This window comes from Poeciliopsis prolifica, unplaced genomic scaffold (genome assembly GCF_027474105.1).
Source record: "Poeciliopsis prolifica strain line A6 unplaced genomic scaffold, Auburn_PproV2 SCAFFOLD039, whole genome shotgun sequence".
Taxonomy (NCBI): domain Eukaryota; kingdom Metazoa; phylum Chordata; class Actinopteri; order Cyprinodontiformes; family Poeciliidae; genus Poeciliopsis; species Poeciliopsis prolifica.
Genome location: NW_026562414.1, coordinates 5,040,724 through 5,060,970, shown reverse-complemented (window position 1 = coordinate 5,060,970; position 20,247 = coordinate 5,040,724). Strand labels below are relative to the sequence as shown.

At 37.8% G+C, this 20,247-nt stretch overlaps 1 protein-coding gene across 1 annotated transcript in view; it reads right to left on the bottom strand.

Moving 5' to 3' along the window:
- man1a1 (mannosidase, alpha, class 1A, member 1) overlaps positions 1 to 20,247 on the bottom strand; it is a 107,630-nt gene that overhangs the window by 17,357 nt on the left and 70,026 nt on the right. Inside the window, exon 5 of the mRNA XM_055054239.1 lies at positions 5,433 to 5,527. Within this exon, the coding sequence (XP_054910214.1) occupies positions 5,433 to 5,527 (95 nt within the window). The remainder of the gene's footprint in view (positions 1 to 5,432; positions 5,528 to 20,247) is intronic.

Genomic DNA, 20,247 nt, shown 5'->3' with positions numbered 1-20,247 from the left:
ACTTCGTCCTGAACCCGAACAATGAACACAACTTAACTAAAACACTAAATACCAACTCAGACAAACAGTTCTCACAGTCATCTGCCTCTGCTGAGCCAAACTGCATGAATTAACAACCTAATTTTCCTCTAACATCAAGAAGAAACTGCTCCAGGACAGCGTGGGCCAACATGAGGTCAGCTGGAAAGAAAACGTCTCCCAGCTGCCAAACACATCCGTTCCCAGTCCAGACACATTAATCACAGACGCAAATTTTCCCCAAAATGGGATAAAAACACAGACGGAAAGAAATGGTTCAATTCTTTCATTGTTATCAAAAACATTATTGGGTTTTTGCTCCAGTTCAGTGACAAAGTTGATTTTTTTTGTGACATCTGTTGATGGAAGAACAATGAAAAGAAACAATCATGTAAAATATTCTGATTCTAATTTTCATGTAGCGCTTCAGCATTTCTGCTAACTTTTTTACTAACATTTAGCTCACTTAGCTGCCAAGCAGTAATGATGTTTATATTGATGCTCTTATTTTGAAAGGGGTTAAGATTTTACAGGTAGGTGTGCAAAACCAAAATTTTACTTGAAAGAAAATAATTGAGGATCTGTTTTAATCTGGCAGAATGTCTTTAGGATTACATATTTAGTGCAGACTGAGAGCTAAATGTTTGTGTCCAACATTAGTGTCTAACCTCACTAATGGTCAAAAATCAACATAACTACACTCCTACACTTTATGTACATTTTTTTTTATCATATATAAACAGTAAAATACATTTATGATGTGGTTCTTGTAAGATATGTGCAAGAGGCTGCAGATGCTGCCAAAGATGTTCCTTTTATTCAAGTTTTTTATGTTAAAATCTAACGATTCAAAGAACTAAAAAGCTTTAATATATCTGAATACAATAAGATGGAAGTGTACATGTTAGTGTTTGATGCAATCACTGGGTTGGTGTCTGTTGAGAAGATGGAGAGGCTAATTTCAGGATCCAAACACCTGAACAAAGCCAACAAAGCCCGCTGCCTTGTATACACACAGAGACACAATAGCCCAGCTCATTAAGACCAGTCAGTATGCAGTGCGGTGGGAGTGATTTGCAAAGGCTTTATCAGTCTGGATGTTAATAAGAAGAGCAGTGGGACATAGTCGCCAGATCTGATAGCAACCGTGGAGCTGCTGTGTGCCTGAAAGACAAAGTGACAGGGGGGAAAATACTTCCACAAGGTTTCTGTTCCAAGTTTAAAAGTATAAAAAAGCCATTAAACAACAAAAAATGTAGTTATTTATAAAGACAAACAGCTCAATGATGCTGCAGATCTCTAAAATCAGAGTAGCTACCTGAAACAAATTATTAAAGACAGAACTTTATGAAAAATGTTTGAATTAAATCTGCTACTTAAAGGGGAGATGGAGCAAACTTCACGTTTTGCACATTTTTATACTTCCATTTGAGATTCTAGTTGTCCTAAAAACAGCCCAAGCTCTTTAAAACCCCGCCCAGATGTTTTTTTGGCAAGGAGCTCATGTTTTTTGGCGTCTGGAAAATGAACTGTTTCAAAAACCTTCTGAATGTAACATCACAAATCTGTAGTTACCCGTTGGCTAGCGCCAATCACCTAGCAACCCAAGCACAGCATTAGCTAGCTTGGTCAGTTGGTTTCATGGACTGTACAATGGCTACTGGAAAAGACAAGCGTTCTGACGTTCATTCAGAAACATTCTTGCTTCGTATTCTTGTTGGTTGTGCAGGAGGCTCCACTTCTGCTTTTCAAAGATGTACGTTTTTAATATTTGCTCATCTTTTTGCAGCCATTTTCATGCGCGAATGTTAACTTTGAATTGTAGGACGTGGCAGCAGTAGTTTATTTGGATTTAAAGTGACAAGAGGGACTAAAACAGCTCAACATCGGCAGGAATCTGTGAACAGGTTGTGAATAGACCATTTTCTTGGAAATTTAATACTAATTATTTTTTCTTTTCTGTCTACAACATCCCTAATACGCTGCTGTATCATCCAGACGTAATGGGCCACTTTTAAGGACTAAAGATTAAACTAAACAAGTTTGTGCATTTCTTCACGCTGACTGCAGTCGTCTGGTCTCTCCTGTGAATGCGGTGAGGCTTTCAGCTCAGTCCGCGTGGCTTTAGTGCTTCCAGATCTGCTCTAATGAGCCATGAGTCCGGGGCAGATCAACTGGGACAAATCCAGTGGATCTTAGGAGCATTTTCCACTTCGCCAGCAGGAATCAATGAGCTTACATACCGATGAAAGGAGGCGAGGAAGTCGGAGAGAAAAAGAAAGTAAAAGTATGTTGGATGTGGCCACATGGGGTCTGCTTCATGACCCTTTATGACGTAACCTTGATTTATCGCTCCTCTCCAAGGGGCCAACTAGAACTCGTTTTTGGTGAATCCAGCAGATAAATCAACTGGACACAGTTCAGATCTCTAATCTCTATAAATAACTCCCTAACCTTATTTTTTAAAAACTTCTGCAACTAATTTAGAGTCCCTTCATAAGATCCAACAGAAGGAACATTTCACAGCAACACAACTCAGGTCATCAGATCAATTTAATCTCTGAATTAAATAAACTCAACTTTTAAAATCAGTAAATAATTTAGATATAGAACTAAAAGTTTATTTTCTACATTTGTGATTGCAGACATGACTTGAAAATACTGCGGGGAACAATGACCAATATAAATACAAACTATTTTTTAAGAAAAAAGCTGCAAACTTTGGTAGAATTGTTTTATTTTAGCAACTTTGGACCATTTTCAAGCCCAAACGGCCTATTTAAAGTCATGCCACGTTATTACTACTAGCATATTACATGCACATTTTCTATTTTATTTAATAATCCGACTCAGATGCACATTTCTCTTAATCTTAGAGATTTTTTAATAACTATACAGTATGGTATAAACTTTTTATTGTTTTAATTAAATAAGATTTTTATCACCAACAGGTGAAATGACGACAACCACTAAATTTTATTTGTTTACATTTTGTGAAGAAGGAATTTGCACTTAGTGTTTTCTTCAGAGGGTTTTGTGTCGTTTCCTTCAGTGAATGTTGCTGCAGCGCCCCCACAGGTGAGGAAGGGAACCGTTTTTTTCACTGGCTTGTTTGGTTTCACACAATGCAGAATGAAAGTGAACCACACCAGCTGAAAAATGTAACAAATGTTGCAATTTTGAACTGAATTTACCAGAAAACAAGGTGTGTAAACAAAAGCTAAATAATGACTTGACAACTAGGTTAGTTTGGCATCAATGAAAGCTTTTTTTTCACCATAAAAAAATGCAACCTGAGAGTTTTAAAATGCAGGCCACTACTAATAAAACTTTCTCATGTTATCTGTCTGCTTCTAATATACATGTTTTCTGATGATTTCAAGACATGAAATCATCAAGTATGGTTAAAAAAACCCAGAGGAAATCTGTGAGGGGGGTGAATACTTATTCCATGCCTCTGTATTTCAGGAAGAACAGAGTGAACTCTGCAGAGTTCTTATTGCAGAGCTCGACTCTCATGGCACCAATCACAGAGGCAGAGTCGGCTCAGAGGTGAAACCTGTAATCAGCCGTCTGCAGAGAACATGTAAGATGACAATCACAGGGAACGTTTGATTTCTACGAACAACAAAACCAAGCATTACAGCCGGTAACAAACACTGACTGCAGGAGTTAAAATAACAGAGAAAGTTTGAGGTTTGACCTCTGAGAACTGGAGCTGCTGTTTGTCCTCTGCAGGACAGAAAGTCAAACTTCACCAAAGGATGAAAAAAATAAATCAGGTCAAGTAAAGGAGGAGAGCAAGGACGAAAGGGCGAACCAGAAAGTGAGAAGAAACTAAAACTTGTGCAGGGGTGGAATAACTGAAGGTTACACACAAGGTGGTTCACTTTTAAACCATTAATTCAGAATTATTTTAGGTTTAAACTCTAAATATTGCATTAAATCTCAAACTGCAGGAATCAATCTGTGGGTCAGTCTGAGATATGAATAAACATTTTAAATTAACAGAACAAACCTTCAACCTAATTACTTAAAAAGTCATTTTAACTCATTTCTAGTGTAAATATTTTACTTCACTGGAAATAAGACAAAACTAACTTTCAAGATTTTTTTAAAGAAGATACAGAAAATTATTTTGAGTATTTTGAGTCACTTATAACAAGCATGGGAGTGTGTGCGTGTGTGTGTGTGTGTGTGTGTGTGTGTGTGTGTGTGTGAATTGAAACAGTCATCTGCCACACACACACACACACACACACACACACACACACACACACACACACACACACACACCACACACACACACACACACACACACACCTGCAGAGACACACACACACACACCCACACACACACACACACACACACACACACACACACACACACACCTGCAGAGACACACACACAAACACACACACACACACACACACACACACACACACACACACACCTGCAGAGACACACACACGTGGCTCCCCCAGGGCGTTGCTCTCTCCAGGAAGGAGGATGTGGGGGCGTTGGGGTGCATTCACCCGTTCAGGCACAATGGAAATTAATTTGTTACAGCACATTTATTGTCATGACAACCTGCCTTTTAATTAAAAGCCAACAAACAGCAGAGCGTTGCGTCTTTCTCGACGGAAAAGGAGAAAACCGGAGGAAGAATCACTTCAGTCCAACATGAGAATTTAGTTTGTTTAAAACAAAGTCGTGAAAATTTGATTTTAATTTTGACTCCTGCTCGCTGTTGCAAAATTATTCAGAAACTCAAGAACATTTATTTTATAAAGAATATTAACATGCTTTAAATAAGGAGTTTCCAAACCCACAATCAACTTTTAGGACGTTTTTTTATTCACTATTCAGAAATTATTACATTAATTTAGCATAAATGCTGCCTCATGCTGTCTTATTTTAGATCTTTTTCTAGTAGAAAACTTTTCCAATTCCTGCTTGCTAAGCTAGCTTCAGGAGCAACGCAGCTAAATGAACTGCAAGCAAATTTATGTTTGATAAACAGTTTGTAGAGATTGAAGGAAGACTTCTTACGTTTAATCTATTATTTAAGTTCAGGAAAACATGGTGACAGCAGTCAGATGGAAACACCTAAGTGATGGAAGACGACCAACCAAACGATTCTCCATCTTTATTTGTGGTGTGTGAAACCGGGGAAACTGTGTGTCAGCATTTCATGGCGCGTTAATAAAAGCTCCTTCAGGTTTATAACCTTCAGAGCGCGCTCGGGGAAAACAACAACGCGTGTGTGGCGGGGTGGCGCCGCCGTCATGTTAAACCAAAACATCTCAGTGAGTGAGAGCGGCGAGCCGCAGACCACACGGCGCTTTAAAGCAGCAGACCATCAAAACGCAGCGCCGCCGGAGTGGACCGCCGGGGCTGTGTGAGTGTTTTACCTCTTGAGGTTGAGCAGAGCCCAGGGGATGCCTGTGGGCGTTTTGAAGGCTGGCAGCAGCTTTTCTCCCAGCTCCACCGCCTTCCTGCGGAACACCTGAGAAAAAACGGCAGCGTTTGATTATCTAAGGGTTGCACCAAGAGACAAATTTGTATTTTCTCCAGCACAGCATTAAAAATAACTAAATATAAACAGTAAAGAGAAAAGAGACTCCACTGGTACAGGAGTTTAGTGAAGGGAAGCTTTATCTCGTCAGCCAGATAAATAGTTTTTGTTTTGTGGGGAAAAATCAAGATAAACTGGTGTGTTTGTCTAGAAAGTCTGGTTTGTTTGTGGAGGTGTGAATGCTAATCAAACCAAAAATGCAAACTCTGGTCCGCCTGAAAACCATTTTAAATAAACACTGGTGCTCCAAAAGCAGGAAGTGGACTACACCTCAGGGCATTCTGGGTAAATACAAACAAAAAAACATGCTAGTTCAGCCCTAGCAGAACAAAGTGGCTTGAGGTTTTTATCAGGGACCAGACAGAAATCATACAAATGTTATTCCAATTTTGTTTTCATTTTATGAAGGAGGTTGCACTCAGTGTCTTCTTAAAAGGTTTTCATGTTGTTTCCTTCCGTAGTTCTTAATGCAGGCAAGGAAGGGAACAGGTTTTTCAAAAGGTTTGGTTCGTTTGGCTCAGTTCAGAGTGAAAACGAACCAGGAGACAATGTAGCAAATGTCGCATTTTTGGTTTCAAATTGAACCGAGTTTATCAGACTATCAAGTGTGAAAACGACCCGAGGCGAAAAAAGAAAAAAATATCCAAGGAGGAGAAAAGTTCTGCTAAAAATCTCAGACATTTCGAGTTTAACATTACATTTTTTACAAAAACTTTTGTGTCAAAATTCTGAGGATTTTTTCTAATAAATTTCTGACATGTCAGGAAATATCCCAACTTCAACTGTAAAATTCTTAATTTCTAAAAATTTAAAACAGAAAACATTCAAGTTTCTCTAAATACAATATCTTCAGCAGCTACTCTATATCTCACCTGAATGATTTTGACTCTTCTGTTGTTTCTTTATCTTTTTGTCGTTTCTTTTTGAATGAGGCATCCCATGATGGAGCTTTTACCTGCACTGATTATCACTCTGCACAGTTTTGAAGCCATAAAGTTACATTTTCATGCGGAGTAACCTTCCGCTCCGATTCAGAGCCGACTTTAAATAACTTCATGAATATTAAACAAATGAAAAGGAGACCAAATACACCTCGATCTATACAAAACTGGGTGATGATGTCCTACTAACATGAACATGTTTATAACCAACTGGACTCTTTTCTACACTAAACATCGTAGAAAATATCTACAGTTACAGAAAGTTTGTTTTATCTTAAAAGCAAAATATGTATATATTTGTATAATTTTAACTTAAATACAGGTGTGAATATGTTGTATGTTCAGTAAAATGCCTTTTTCAGTATAATGCAGTTAACAATAAATTTATTACTAAAATAGTTGATTATTTTCATAATCAATTAATCACAATTTATGCAATTAATCATTTATGTATATGATTTCTTTGTGTTTTTTCCACCTCTAAATGTATACTCTAGATTTTTCAGACATTTTCAGTGAGATTGTGTGTTATATTAAGGTTTTTTGTCCAGGGGAAACTATAATTGTTGAGGCCTCTGTAAGTCTGTGCTGCAATCGATTAATCACAATTTATTCAATTAATCATTTATATATATTATTATTTCAACCTCTAAATGTATGCACTTGATTTTCCAAACGTTTTCGATGACATTATAGTGTTATCTTCATGCTTTTCTTCCAGGGTGTGGAAAAGTGTGGAGACTGCTGCATTTGATTAATCACAGTTAATCTGATTAATCGTTTATATATATTATTTATTTATGTGTTTTTTTTCAACCTCTAAATGTACGGCCCTCATTTTCCAAACGTTTTCAGTGTTATCTGTAGGCTTTTTTCCAGGGGCAGCGATAAGAGTGGAAGCCTCTGTACTGTCACCTGCAATCAAACCAGACTTCTCTGTCGGAGAAGAACCTGCTCTGCAGACTTCGGAGCAGTGTTAGGTGAAGGGTCTCGGTGTCTCTTTCTTAGAGAGACGTTTTATATTTAGCTCCAGGCACAAGTCCAGTAAAAATGTCAGGATATTGTGAGTTCTGCCCTAACATGCAGCCGACAGTTTGACACAGCTGCTGGCAATTCAGCAGCTTTATTTGAGCTGCTGTAGCTGACCACTGCCATGAGGTAAAATGACACTTTTTTTATTAACTCCTGCTGCCACTTTTGACTTTTTAAATCAATTTTAAATCAGCCAAGCTACTTATTTATAACTCCAGCCTGCAAAAGAAACTATCTGATCCCAGCTTTGAGATTGAATTTTCCAGATTGGAAGGAGAGAAAAAACAAACATGGAGCTCTGTGACCTGGGTCTCCCTGTTCTCCGTCTTTCACACAAATACACTGAGAGGTGTGAAGTAGTAGAGACTAAACTGGCAGCTATCCACCCCAGGGACCAACCACTCAGCAAAGTCTGTAAGACGGGGGCAGATTGGAGGACACGTTTTTGCTTTTTTTTAAAAAATAAAAGCTCTAGAGGGGCTGCACGTCAAAACAATGAGGCAAGTTTACAGCGTTTCTTTGAAACCGCATGGCAGGAAAAAAAAATACTCTGAACAGAACAACAATGTACAGAATCCACAAGCAAAGACAAACGCTTTGGTTCAAACAGGCCTTTGAACAAATGCAGTTTTAAAGCGAACAGGCTGGTGGTTAATAAGAAATGAAACAACCCAGACAATGATCACAGACTGAAAGCACCAAAAATGCCTAAAGTGGTTGAAGCAACATGATGGAAATGGACTGTAGAAAAACATTCAGCCAAGATTTGTGGCCGTCTTCTGCACAGAAAGCAGCTAAAAAAATATTATATGTATTGAAGTTCTGCAACTAACGATTGTTTTAGGAATTTATTTAGATGATTAATCAGACTTTTAAAAAATGGCACAGTTAGCAAATATTTCACTTAACCTCTTAAGCTTTTTGCTTTTACTGATTTACCATAAGAAAATAAGACTGTCATAGCCAGAAATGGCAATTATTTCAATTAATCTTCTCAGTCCTAACTTTTTCTACTTATAAAAAAATCTAAATGCTCTCCAGATGGTCAGTTGCTAGAACAAGATAAGATGAAAAGAATTTTTAAAAAATATTCTGGACTCAGAGGCTAACAGAGAGGAACATTAAATGCTTTTTCCTCTGAGTGGAAAAACAGCCACTCTGGTGAAACATTACCCAACTGCACAACACTATTTCTTCGCAAAATTCACCAAACAGAATTTCTTTTGTTTTCAGCCAACCGCACTCCAAAACGTCCAATTCATCTTTCATTTCTGAGTAAAATGCACTCTAGTTGGTCATTTTGTGTGAAGAAATTTCCATTTTTTTAGTTCTAGGCTTTAGTAGTATTTTTTAATCATTAACCTGAATTAAACTGGGTGGAAAACCTTACTGAGGGAACTCTGTGGGATCTGCATGATTAAAATGGATAACATCCCGAGGCAGGAAACACAAAACTGACAACTAACTGTACACCTTAGTTACAGCTCAGTATTTCTGCTTTCCAGTGGTAGTTTAAAACCACACTATAATTTCAAAAAGAAAACCAAAATCACATTAAATACCTTCAGTTTTCAGCTAATTTAGACAGAAAATAGACTCTAATGTTAATGAAAATATTAATGCATATTTGGTGTTTGGACTATAAAGGTGGGCAGATAAAAGGATTTTTTGAGAATATATTTATGTTTTTATCAGCAGTTGTCGAATATAGAGGGATTTCTTTAGTGTCTCCTTAAGCGGCGCTGCCTCACAAACCACTGAAGGAAACAACATGAAAACCTCTGCAGGAGACACTGAGCTCAACTTCCTTCTTCATAAAATGTAGAGGGAAAACAACAACAAAAAAACGGGTTAGCATCAAATTCCAGGATTTCAAATGGGTACAGCAATATTTGCTGCTTTTTATTGATGGAAATCAAAGCAAAGCAAAGCAAGTTGTATTCATTATTCTAGCATTACTTTGGTGTGGAGTGCTTTGCTGTCTTACATTACCTAAAAACATTGTAGAGTGCCCCCCGGAGAGACGCATTCAACCCAGAAAGTGACATCTGTACCATAATTTGTGACAACAACATGGACTATGTCACCACTAGCAGGTTTTATGTCAGCACCAAACATCTGAGTTTGAGTTTTGCCCTCACCAACAGAATGATGCGAACCTAAGGGTTAATCTCAGAGCAACGCTGTCAAGAACTACCATCTGTGAAGCTCTAGAGAGCAGACGGTGCTCTGCAGCAGAGACAGAAAATAAAAAAAACAAAGCTGGGTTTATTAGATGGATAAAACTTTCAGCCACCCAGAGTAATACTCTGAAATACATACAGCATAATCTGAAGGGAGAATGCCAATGATGGCTACAATATACCTGTAAGCAAGGAAACATGAAAGTCGTCAACAGATTGCAGAATTTGAAACTCAGATAAAAAAAGCAGTTAAACTTTTCTTTCTTTAAAGAAATTGCATTAAATACGCCTTCAAGGATAGTCAGAGTGCATCTTCTCGAGTGTGTTTACCAGAAAAAGCCCACCGGCTCTCATTAAATACATTTGCAAACACGTCATCACATCCACAGCAGAACGACCGAGCCCAAAGGATGCTGGAATCAGATCAACAAACGCCAAACAATAAATGAAAATATTGAACATGGAGCCCAAACTCAATTTTCTTCCTTTATCTCCGGACTTCCAAGGCAGAGTAAGTTCAGGATGATGTGCGAATACATCTCTGTTTTATGTTGCACAAATGGGAGCCGCGCCGTGTCGTAACAAGGCATCAGATGCCAGAGATTAATGTGTTTAATAATGCTGGAAGCACACAGAGGGAAAGGAAAATCCCAGCGACGCACAGACGAATGAATTACACACAGCCCGAGTCCGAGGCCATCAAGCAAGCTGACAACAAGCTTTAATAAGCAAGTGAATCATACAGAACCTGAGAAACACGCTCAAAAACCCGCGGCTGATGCCGTTAGGAAAGGCTAATGTTGATAATCACATTTCACACCTCAGTGCCTGTGACAAAATATCCATCAAGAAGATTTACTGCTGCACTACAGTGTGTTTGTTTCTCAGAGTTAATCCTGGTTAATAGATAAATTAGTTAACAGTATGTGACAATTCAGTCCCCGGAGACATCAGCTGGCTGCTTCAGATGCACAACAAACGTTTACGAGCAGGAAAAAGAGAAAGCGTGCAAACTGAAAACAGAATCCAATGATTTGGAAAACAGTAAAAAAAGAAAGAAGAGACATAAGATCTTAAAAGGGAGAATTTGCTGGAGGCAACATATTTCAAAGAGCTGGCCCAAAAGCAAGTTTTACTTGGCATTGCATCACTCCTTTTGACATCTATTTCAAATTAGGTACATTAGACATTAACTGTGTAATGGATGTCAGAACAATATTAACGTGTAATGGTCTTCAGTTTACAAATGTGATAAATTCTGCTGCAGGGACGGATATTGTTTTGCTTGCATGGTACTAAAACCATGCATCTATCCGTCACTGCAGCAAACTACGCAAGAATTGTTAATTCTCTTATTTAATAAAATAATTATTTGTTTTAATCTTTTAATGTATTGTGTTAAAAGGTTCAGGCGGCTAAATGACAATATGTAGAATGTGTCGAGTTGATTGTGTCTCATTAATCAATTAATCGTCAGAATAAATGATTGCTGAAGTTATTAGTTGCAGCCATATTTTCATGGCTCAGATTGTAAAATGTCAGTTTTTGTGAAAAACGTAAAGCCAACAGATGAATCAATGGATCGTATACGAGTAGATCAAGAGATATTTCTATTTTATTTATTGGAGCCATAAGCCTCCACTCGACATCACTGACCTCCCCGTTTTCCTCTTTAAATCGAAGAACGAGCTTCGATAAATAAATCTCAGATCTGGGTTCGGGTTACGCACAGCCAGCGTTCGGGATGTAATTCAGAGAGGAGGCATCAGAAACCTGTCAGGTTTGCGTGTTCGTCAGGTTCTGTATTTACATGTTGCAGTCCACAGAGAGTGGAGCGGACAGCTTCCTAACTAAGATGAATCACTCCGCCTGGACGCTGTGTGACCAGCAGGCCCAGTGGGACATGTGGCCCAGATTACAGCAGCGTCGCTGGGATGAAGTGGGCCCCTGTCATCTCCTTCCTCATCCTTCCTCTGATGTTCACGTATTACTCAAGATTTACTGTGTCAACTCTCCTTTTTCTTCAGTTTCCTCTTCTATTTGTTCCATTATTTTTTATTTTATGTCCTATTTAATCAGCCGTCATTCAGTTCTGAGACACAAAATGTAAAATCTTATCTACCATTCGTGCTTAGATTTTAATCTGTGATTTTTTTCTTTTTTAACTGTTTATGTAGTATTGTGGAGTATTGTGGAGAGTTTTCTGTCTTATTTTTTATTTAATTTAACCATTTTCACCAAGAAAATCCCAGAGATCAAAAATCTATTTTGCCAAAAACAAATAAATTGGTTAAGATTCCTCATTTAATGCATTTAGAGCCAGATGATTCCTTCTCAAATCAGGAAGAACAGAAACTTTAGATTTATGTGTTTCTGCAAGTCGTTCAAAGAAAAAAGGAGCAGAAAACAGAAAAAGATTTCTTTACGAGTTCAGTTCGGACCTGAGGCACTGAAAGTAAAAATAAGTTCAGCAGTTTTCTTTAATTCTGAGAAAAACACACTTATATTTGTGAAGCCATTTGAAATGAACAAATTTAGATCTTTTTGTTCCTTCTTACCAGTAAAATCCCATTGAGACATTTAGAGAACTGCTGCTGAAATAAACTCTTTTTTTGTCTTTTTCTCACGATATAATGCAGATCTTGCTCAGTATTTGTGTTTTTCAGTTTTATTTGAAATATCCTGTTTTGAATGCATCTATTTAGCTTTTCTTGATTGTGAAAACATTAATAAATCAGAACGTATATAAAACAATTTTTATTCGTAAAGCCATCTAAACTGAACCAATCATTCTGTTACGTAGCTGTTTCTAAAATTAACAGTTTTTTGTATTTTTCTTCCAATATAAAGTTAATCTTGCTCAGTATTTCTGTTTTTTGGTCAGTTTTATTTAAACAAATATCTTGAATAAATCTTAGCTTTCCTTGGTTGTGATAACTAAATCAAAATGTTTTGCCTTTTTGTGTATTTGAAAAGCGCTCAATAGTTTGCCAAATATTTTTTACGTCGATTAGTTTTTAAAAATCTACATTTCGACTCAGGTGCTTCACAAATTTACAGTAAACAGCGAACAAATCGCTTCTTGTTTTCTTGTAGCTGCATGTAAAGGGCTTCGGGACTGTTAAACTCAGCCCATGCAAAGCGACTGAGGATGAAGAAAACAGGCGGGGAAGACTTAGCGTCGGCTGAAGGAGGTGGTTCTGGAGGCTGCAGCTGCACTGGAGAGGCTTATCCAACACACTCGCAGCACTCTGAGGAGGTGACAGCTTTCAGTAGTTAAGAAGCCTGCTGTTGTGTGAATGGTTGCTCTTGTCCTCCACTCCACTCTGCTCTCTGTCAGAGCCTGTCCTCAGCCTCTTTCTGGGTTTAATTCATTGCTTAAGAAGGGGAAAAAAACCCACAAGGACAGGCAGCGGGGAATAGCAACACCAGGATCTGTAATCGATGAAGGAGCAGCAAAGGAAAGGAAATGGGGGGAAATATCTAATTATTAACTCCAGTTAATAATTAATTAATCTGATGTGCAAATAACAGAGTGACAGTCAAGCAGAAGATAGGGTTTCCTACTCTCACAATGCAACACATTTCTCAGCAGGAGGTGAAATATTCTGTTTATGTACTTTGATTTGTGTTTCTACTGCTTCCAAAAATAGTCCAAGCACTTAAAAACATTTTTTGGCAATACTAACGTTTTTTGGTGTTTGGAAAACAAGCCGTTTCAAAAACCTCCTGACTGTTAAGCCACTTGCATTGTTACCTCGTCACCTTCCAACCCAAGTGGAGCTCCAGCACCTTTGGTCAGCTGGTTTTAGAAAACTGTTTTGTTGCCGTCTTTCCATCCAGAAATCACTTGTTGCATTCTTGCTGGTTGTGCAGGAGGCTCCACTTTTGCTTTTCAAAAGTGAATGGTGGCACCACTGCATGTCTGTTTTCAGTCATTTTCACGTGCAAGTTAAATGTTCAGCTGGGGGCCGTAGCCAACAGCAGCTCATTTGGATTTAAAGTGACAAGATTCCCTAAAACAGCTCAATCTGGAGGTAGAAATGAACAAACTGTAAACTCACTGTCTAAAAATAATTCTGAGCAAAAACTTTAATAAACATGTTTTATATAGCTTCTATACCTATTCTACCCTGTTTAAGGAAACATAATAGGTGCCTATAAGTGTTAATCTGATGGGTTAACACTCTAGTTACTCTCTGCAGGACGTCTAAATGACCCGGAAATGCTGGTAAAAGTCCGGAAGCATTTCAGAGTGGCTTGAATCTCTGCTTCAATTGCACATTGTGATTAAAAAACAAGTATATCACATTTCAATATATGCAAAAAGTACATTTCTCAAACTTCTCAAAATTCCAAACTGAGCATTTATATGATGTTATAATTTTACACCCATATATAAAACATGTCAGGAGCGTTGCTTTGACTCTTTCATGCATGTTTGAAAAGTCATTTAATATCCTGTTTCAGTCATTCGAGGGTTTCTAAGCACTTACTCATACAAAGCAAAGCCAATTTACACAATACTCCCCGTTCCCACTCAGCTCCTCTAGACTAGTGGCAGCAGCAATTAAACACCTTGTGGCACGGTGGAGCTTATTATATTAACTATTTCACTGAACACTTGTTAAAGGAGAAAAGTTGCTGAAGGCAAAGTGTCGGAAAGAGAAGGAGTTTCTTAAAGAGACAGAGGCTTAATTTAGAGGCGTTAATATGTTATTTGAATTGTGAATACTGTAGCAGGTCGGACAGTCGTCAAATGCAAAAACACTGATATAAAAATAACTGGTTTAGTTACTTTTACATGAGAAAAAGCTTTGAAAGAGTTCCTGTTGGCCAGAACAAGTGAGTCAAACCTTCCATCTTAAAATCTATAAAATTTACGCAGTTCACTCAGAAATATCTCTAACAAATTCCTCTCTGAGCAGAAAACTGCCTGACTGTTTAAAGTTATTTGGACCAAGTTGAATGCAGCTCTGTTTAGTTAGAGGGTGAAAAAGCAAATGTTACTGCAGAGTGCCAGATAATCTATTAGCTTAATTTAACACACTACAGGCCAGACATCAGCCCTCCAGGTCCAGTTCAGCAGCTAGGAGCGCGCAGCTCTTTACTTTATAATTAGCCTTTCAAGCTGCAGTGCATCACAGCTTCACTTCAATTAAACTCTCTGTAAATTTCACAAATTTATTTTCAAACATGAGCTGTAATTAGGCCCGTCACGATAAAGTTTCCTGGCCGATAAATTATCCCAGACGTTATTGTGATAAATGATGATGATGTTGTTTTGAGACAATTTTAAAGGAATTTAATGGGATAATAAAGCAAGAACAGATTCTCAAAAATCAACAAACTTAAAATCCTCATGGAAATTTAACACTGGAACTGAAAGACATCTGAAATATCCAAAATAAAACAAAACAACAAATAACATTAATTATTAATTAAACAAAATTGTTGAGACTAAAACACCAAACTGAAAACTTTTATCATCCAGGTTTTGGAAGAAATAAAGAAAAAAAAAGTAAAATGGAAATGGAAATTATCTTTCGATTATTGATTATTGCAACAGGCTCATCTGTAATAAATTATCTCTGTGATTAAGTAAGCAGCTCTTTAGTCATTGGTATCCAAACTTTTTGCCATCAGAGCCAAAATCAGTCATTCTGGACGATTTTGGGGGCCGCAAAAAATATTTTAAAGCAAACATTTAGTGCCAATAATGAACTAAAGTAAAAATTTTAATTATTGAAAATGCAAAGCACAAAGAAACATAAGACCAACCCTCAGCTTCTGACTTTTTGGGGGTTAATGTTCTCCTATTTTTGCTGAATGCATTTGAGTAAAACTAGTTTGTGGTTCTAGTAAATAAAAACGAAGATAAATGCAGAAAAGTTAATAAATGCGAATCGAAGGTGTGAATCTGCAAAAATAAACCTTTATTATTCATAAAAATCAAGAAAGTGAAACAAAACATTCACCATCCTATCCCTAAGCTCTTCCGTCAGAAGCTTCTTCAATTGTGCTGTAATACAGACTGCTACTGCAGATCTTTTCTGCCAACGGCCATCACTATCTACAACAACTCAGAAGAATTTTATTCAGTTTGAGTTGCAACAACGTTTAACTTCCCTTTGGGATCAATAAGCTATTTTTGAATTTGAGCTGAATTAATGACTCCCGTCTTAAACAAATGTCACACGACTTGCATCTAAAACCAGCAGCGAATGATGGGATCTGATGTGTTTTTCAGTGTCTCTCAACCCAAACCATCAATATGCATCCATACACGATATGCAAAGCAAATCAACCGCTGATAAAACGCTCCCTTGTGGCCTGTGGCACAATCTCTGCTGACTCTGCAAACCTTTGACAGTCAGCTTTTTTTGACAGCGTCGCTACGGAAATAAAGAGCTGGGAAGATGAATTTACATAGAAAATTGCCACCTATGTGAGAAAGTTGCAGAAATGGGCCTGAACAGGAGAGAAGGAAGGATGGAAACTGCAACGTGAGCAACCAGAGGAAAATTTCAAGGTTTAAAGGTTTGCCGCTGCAGCTCGTATCAGCTGCTGCAGCTCGTATCAGCTGCTGCAGCTCGTATCAGCTGCTGCAGCTCGTATCAGCTGCTGCAGCTCGTATCAGCTGCTGCAGCTCGTATCAGCTGCTGCAGCTCGTATCAGCTGCTGCAGCTCGTATCAGCTGCTGCAGCTCGCATCAGCTGCTGCAGCTCGCATCAGCTGCTGCAGCTCGCATCAGCTGCTGCAGCTCGCATCAGCTGCTGCAGCTCGTATCAGCTGCTGCAGCTCGTATCAGCTGCTGCAGCTCGTATCAGCTGCTGCAGCTCGTATCAGCTGCTGCAGCTCGCATCAGCTGCTGCAGCTCGCATCAGCTGCTGCAGCTCGCATCAGCTGCTGCAGCTCGTATCAGCTGCTGCAGCTCGTATCAGCTGCTGCAGCTCGTATCAGCTGCTGCAGCTCGTATCAGCTGCTGCAGCTCGTATCAGCTGCTGCAGCAGCAGAATAGACATGAACTAAGAGGCATTTTCAAAATAAATCAGTGTTTATGACTGAAACACTGGGATTAGAGAAGCACAGATTAGATATTAAGGTCTGTATCAGTGACCATAAAGTCAGATTAATAAATGCACTTTTTAACCATTTTAAAGGCTTGTAGTTTAGTTTTTACGTGTTTGACCAAGGTAGCTAATCTATTACTTTTGTCAGTTTATTTTTTATTTTATAAATGTGTGAGTCAGTGCATTTATGTCTGTGTTTAAAAAAGAAACATGGATCAGTGCTTCTTTACTAAAACTGACTAATGGATGAACCTGTTGGTACATCAATGGAAACATCAATTAAACAGCTAAATCAATACTTCACCAATTTTAATAGTTTAGTTTCCTTTAAGAAGTTTTAGCTTTTCCACATATTTTTATATCAACATGTCATGTTTTTCCAGACGTTAGTTTCTCTTTCTCAGTGCTTCTTAGCTACTGTTGAGCTACTAATAGAAATCTTTGAGTCTGATTGGATGGGTAAAAACATTTAGACTTCAGGTCAAAAACATTAAGTCTGGAAAAACAACCTATTCCATAATTTTATGTTTTGTTTTGTTTTTATTCAATAAAATTCCACACTTTTTTCAGACTGTATCGGAGTTCTGACAATTATTTTGTACCTTGAACTACATTTAAAGTTTAGGACCGAAAACAAACATTTATTTGCTTTTGCAGAATAAAAACACACAACTAAACATCAGTGCTTTAAGCTTAGCGATGGGTTTACTGGAAACCAACAGACCTCATTTACTGGAGGTCCATTCATTCACGTCAGCTGCCTCTATGGGAATTACCAGCCGGACAAATATAGGCCACAGTAAATGATCTGATGCTAATGATGATAAATATTTCACAACTCTGTGCTTCGTGAAAAACAAACTAAAAGCAGAGATGAAACTCCCAGAGTGCATGTGTGATAAGGAGCCAGTAAAGCGCCGTTTAGACCTCCCAGTGGAGGATTTGCCCCGTCGCTGAGCTGTAACCCTGACAGCTTTCGTCTGAAGGAAAATGTCAACGATTCCTTCAAACAGTTCAACAAGGCTAAAGACCATAAAGGCCCTGAAGTTCCCCCTCCTGGCAAATCAAACAACTGTTTAAACCAGCGACAGCAGGACTTCCACTGCTTCCTGGAGGGAAGGGTGTAACTAAAGGTAAAAACAACGTTAACACTAAGATTAATGCTTCCATGACTTTTTTAGTGCAATTTAACTCAATTGACAAACTTAACTGAGTTTAAAACAAGATTATAGGTCATGGAAAGCACATGCTTGTGTAATGTTGGTTATTCCCAGTATTCCAGTTCCCAACCAACTGGTCTTACTGGTTTTTATATAATTATGCAAACAATGTTTCTTCTATGTTGGCTGTTGCTTTGCAAAACAAGTCTATAAAAGAAAGGCAGCACAATCCTGAGGAATATATAAATGTTTTGGAGATAAACTTGAGATATTTAGTGCTGTGAACAAAACAAAAAAAGAGCCAAAAGAAGCTTAAAATCTCACATGGAGAAAAATGTAATAATTCATCCATAGGTTGAACTGTTAATTGCAGAGTTAAAAACGTAACAGCTGGGAAAAAAAGAACAGTTTGTTTGGTAATTTTGTTTGAAAAAGCAGAAAAACCCCAACTTGGACATTATGAAGAGAAGCTCAGCAAAGAAGAAAAGTATTTTAGATGTTGCTTGAATGGTAAACAAAACTAAATGTCAAAAAAAACAAAACAAAACATCAAAGCTTCAGATCTTCGCAGTTAAACAACATGAATACAAAATCCACATATAGGTTCTTGAAAGCAGTAAATCATCAAAAAAACATCAGTGGTAACTTTGGCTGCTGCTCACGCTCAGACGTAAAGATCCAGACAGCAGGAAACAAAGACGGGGAGACAGCTGATGTAATTGAACTGTAAGTCCCACAGAGGAGAGACGCCTGGTGAAGAGTTCGGGTTTTTACCAACCGCACTTTCACTGTCTCCAGATTTCATGTTTGAGGTTTATTAACATTTTGGAATAACCACAAAATTATAGTTGGTAATTTCATGAAGATAATCCAGAAAAATAATATTTAGAATTAAACCTGGCATGTAGGACTGAAACGATTAATCGTTACTAATTGATTAATCGTCAACTAGAAAAACTTTTTGTTTGTAAAGAAGTTCATTGGTGAAGAAAACCAGTGAGGCATAACTCCTGTAAATAAATACAAGTAGGGCTAAAACAATCAACTGGATTAAATGTGATGAACTGAATATTGAAATAATAGTTAACAAATTTAGTAACCGTTAACTGGAGAATATAGACTCAAAAACGGCCATTTCCTAAGAGAACAACGTATCTATATATGTTGTATCTACATCTACATATGGCAGTAATTAAGTAAACACTATACAACCCCCTCCCCAAAAAAAACATACTTTTGCATGTTGTTGATAAAATTAAACCCTCAATAAATTAGCATAGTTTTAACTTGCTTTAGATCAAATTCTGTAAAATTTCTTATTAAGCATATTTACTCTCTAATTATTAATCAACACATCGGTTCTAAACTGTATTGATGGTAAATCAAACAGAAAAACCAGAATTTTCTACAATTTCACAATTTTTTAACTCCGTTTTGCTACAAATGATAACGCATATGCTAAATGTTATTATATTTAATGCAATAAAATATTTATTTTCTAATTTAAAAAGAAATGCAATTGTTTCCTCGCATCTTTCCAATTAACGGTCAGACTAATCCACTGATTGTGCCTTACTGGTCTGGTTCCTTCATGTTAAACTCATTCATATTGAAGTCATTCGTGTTTCTGGTGAGCTGGCTGCTCCTCCATCCACTCAGAGATGCAGAAAGACCAGTGAGTCGCTGCCCTGCAGTCTAGCCCAGGGAAATGCTTGCTCTTTTCACACCACTGAGCAGCACAAGGGCCCGCTGCATCCTAATAGCACTTTTAGGTGCTCGAGACTCGCCTGGGCTGTAATTAAAAAAAATGAGCACACTATGTCGAGGTGGTATTTCGCAGTATGCGGCGGGTCAATAGCTTTTTAATCAGAGTATTCGCTGGAACTGTTTGGAAAATGGGTGCAAAGGCCTGCAGGCCAGGCCTGAAATATTGTTCTGCAACAAGCTCTTCTGCACCCTGGGACTTAGTTTGTTAATGACACTGGCTTATAACTGTCTTTCAGCCGAGGCTGCTCTGGAAACATGTTACAGCAAGTCCAAATTAAGACTTTTTAATGCCAGCTTGAATTAAATTTAAGACATAAAGAAACTATATGGGATAATTCTGGTGTGTTACAATAAATAATACCTACAATTCTAACATTTATTAATGAACAATCAACACTACTGTATAGACTGTAAATGAGCCAGATTATAGCATAATTGCTAATTTCCATCTGTAGTCCTAGACAAGGAGACCCAAACAACAAAAAGACATTATAA